At 37.8% G+C, this 3,245-nt stretch overlaps 1 protein-coding gene across 1 annotated transcript; it reads left to right on the top strand.

Moving 5' to 3' along the window:
* Positions 1-462: 462 nt before the first annotated feature.
* Positions 463-1,350, top strand: LOC113333848 (cucumber peeling cupredoxin-like). The gene is made up of 2 exons (XM_026580227.1): positions 463-686; positions 776-1,350. Exons 1-2 carry the CDS (start codon positions 500-502, stop codon positions 1,249-1,251), a joined length of 663 nt encoding a protein of 220 aa, XP_026436012.1. The 5' UTR covers positions 463-499; the 3' UTR covers positions 1,252-1,350.
* Positions 1,351-3,245: the final 1,895 nt, after the last annotated feature.

Below are 3,245 nucleotides of genomic sequence, written 5' to 3'. Positions count from 1 at the left end.
AAAACGCTTACACCTATCAAGGTTGTGCATGCAAACATGATGCAAGGCAAATACGCAGTTTCGCTCTACCAAGAGAGGTCACAAATGACGTGCATGCCATGACGTGCCAATGTAACTTCAAACTTGTACACTTTGGATTAAATTCTTCGAAAAGCTGCACAAAAATATAAAGAAGATACGAAAATTCACAATCTCATGCATGCTCCTAGAATGTATACCACACCAGCTGGTGGTTGATCTTGTAATAGATAACCGGTTTTGCTATCCCGTGATTGTTGATTGTTCGGTTGATCGGATTTTTGGCTACCAACCAAACTTGCTGACATTGATTACTTTGTTTCTAAAAATGTTTAGATTATTCCAACATTATTACTTGGGTGACCCATCCACGTGTGTCATAAATATCGGTTCTATATATTTGCATCTTCGGCGGACACTAAACCACACATGAAAATTCTGAAAACTATTATCTAACTTTGCATTTCAAGTTCATTTAGAGATGGATTCAATTTCAGTTCGCTTCTTCATCATAGGTTTACTGCTTTTGGCTGTATCAGCACTCTCTGGATCAAGTGCTGAAGTCTATCGTGTAGGGGATTCCATAGGATGGACAAACCAGATTCCCAATGTCAAGTACTACACTCGCTGGGCTGCTAGCAGGACATTTTATGTTGGTGACTACATAGGTCTGTTTGCTTCTTTATCTCTACTTTCTTTTTTTCATACATGATGAAATGAATTATCGTACTAAACAAAATTATATATTTGCGTGCAGTTTTCGATTTCGACGCAAGACTGAATAATCTGGTCGAAGTCAATCTTACCAGTTTTAGAAACTGTGATGGGTCGTCGGCTATGAATGTTTACGACACCTCTGGAAGTGTCATTATTCCTCTTACCGCTGTCAGTCACCTTTTCTTTATATCCAGTTTCCACTGCTGCTGTGGACAGAAAGTAGATATCAGGGTTCTTAGTGTACCAGCAAATCCTCCACCTCCCAAATCTCCAACCCAGCCCAAACCAAGACGAGAGGAAAAGCACGGCGAAGAGAATAAAGACGACCACACCGTTAAGACGGCCCCCGGTTTCATCATAGCTTGTTCGGTTGTCTTCGCAGTCATTGTTGGGTCTATATTTCTGGCTTTCATAATGTACCGGATCCGCAGGGGTGATCCGATTCCCCCGATCCCATATTCAGTTGCACCTTTAACATCTGCAGTCAGAGTCAGGATAGTTAATGTTGCAGGCTAATGTTGGTCAGGGTTTAATGTTTTTATTTAATGGCCAATGCTATTCATGGCTAATGTTAGTACCCGTTGTTTAAATAATAATAATGCAATCTAATTTAATATTTGTGTTCAATATTTAACTGTAACGTTATTCTTTTTTTTGGAAGTACCCCATCTGATGATTACATAAATGAACAAGTAAGTCATAAAATAAGTAGCATGTATATCAAAATCAAAAGATATCAAATGATTTATACATGAAAATAAAGTAGTATGTTTGTTGTCACTATTGTTTCATTTCAAAACAGGAAATTAGCTTTCCTTCTACAATGCTTGACGGACTATTAAACAACCCTTTGTCACCAAAAAACTGCCATTGCCGAAGAACTTTCGGTAACTTCTTCAGCATTATTTTCCACTCGTCTGGAATCTCTAGCCATATATGATTGGTTGGTCTCTGTAGAGAGTAAAGCCTGATAAAATACACCAACCAGTAGTATGTATATCTTTGGCCGGCGATGACTTAAGGCAAGGCGAACGCCAAAATGAACGGTCAAATTTTAGTACCCAAAGGGAACGAAACCTCATTTTTAGTACCCCTGGATTGCATGTCCTCATTTGGTGACAACAAGAGCCATACGGCCCTACGCATTCCTCGTTTCCTTTTTTGGAAACAAGTGAGTGTTGAATGCGACTCACATGAAGATGAGCAAAACTGATGAGTCCAATTCTTTTGCACATTCACACGTAGATGAGCAAAACTAATGTGATTCAAAATACTCCGTTGATGATTCGGACATTTAAAAGACGTAAAAAATTAATATTTAAGGATTTTCTTATTTTTTATTGCTTTTAAATATAGAAAAGGAAATTATATCAAATTCTAATATAGAAAAGACCTAATCTGAAAAACAACGCGCGGTGGACATCAAAACTATTTGGGGATAGAGGAAAAGGACAAAAACTGGATTCAAATATCCAATCAGGGTCATCCCTTATCTAAATATTTTTTTACATCCTAAGCTACCCCTCACTAATCAGGTTTAGTGGTTAATTAAAATTAGTAAAAATCTTAAGTATTTGTTAAATGATTAGTGTGTATTTTTACTTAAATTTGGGTGAGTGAGGTGAGAGTAGAAGAAGGGAAAAAATATTTGAGAGGAAACTCTGTTTGGTAAAAATGAAGGATGATTGTGAAGAGAGAATTGTTGCTAAGAGGTTGAAATTTGATTTTTTTCTTTGAATCCACCATTTTTGCAGCTGAAAAAGCTCGGTCCCGGCATAGTATCCAACCAAAAAACCATACCGGCATTTGTTGGAAATTTTCAATGTTTGCCACTACTGCACAGTTTTCGGTGATCGACCTATTCCGTTTTGAAATTCAAAACCTATTCCATTTTGATTTTTTTTCATGTTTTGAGCCCACTGCCGTCACAGTTTCATAATTATCGAGCATGTCGGTAGCAGGTATGTTGCTTGAATTTTTTTGTCGGCACATGATGTAAAGTATCCAGAAACTTGAATTTTTTTTCCACTTGACTGCCAACATTGATAAATTTCTATCGAGCATGCCGTCACTTAATAACAACATTGAATGTTAGTTACCAAGCATGCCGGCACCTTATTCCGGCATGGTCTTCATCAATTCCGAGATGGTATTCATCACTTCCGGCGATGTAAAAAAAATTATTTCAGACATGGTCTTCATCACCACCGGCATGATCTTCATCACTTCCGGCATGGTCTTCATCGGTACCGGCATGGTCTTCATCTATACCGGCATGGTCTTCACTTCCGACACGGTATTCATTATTTCTGGCATGGTATTCATCATTTCCGGCATGGTCTTCATCACTTTAGAATGTTAAAAACAAATCGTTTTCAAAGTGAAGAGCCGGCAGAGAAGGAGAAGAGAATTTGAAAGGGAGTAGGTAAAATTTAGAATTTGAAAGGGAGTGGGGAATATTTAGGTTTCAAAGAACAATCCCTAAAAGAGATTTATAAGAGGTGAAAATG

The sequence above is a fragment of the Papaver somniferum genome, unplaced genomic scaffold, assembly GCF_003573695.1.
Source record: "Papaver somniferum cultivar HN1 unplaced genomic scaffold, ASM357369v1 unplaced-scaffold_13387, whole genome shotgun sequence".
Lineage (NCBI taxonomy): Eukaryota > Viridiplantae > Streptophyta > Magnoliopsida > Ranunculales > Papaveraceae > Papaver > Papaver somniferum.
The sequence above is the reverse complement of the archived record's forward strand: the minus strand, read 5'-3'. Positions and strand labels throughout refer to the sequence as shown.

Coding starts and splice junctions, on each gene's coding strand:
- LOC113333848 (XM_026580227.1), top strand. CDS start 500: ATGGATTCAATTTCAGTTCGCTTCTTCATCATAGGTTTACTGCTTTTG. Junction 687..775: donor TTATGTTGGTGACTACATAG/GTCTGTTTGCTT, acceptor ATTTGCGTGCAG/TTTTCGATTTCGACGCAAGA.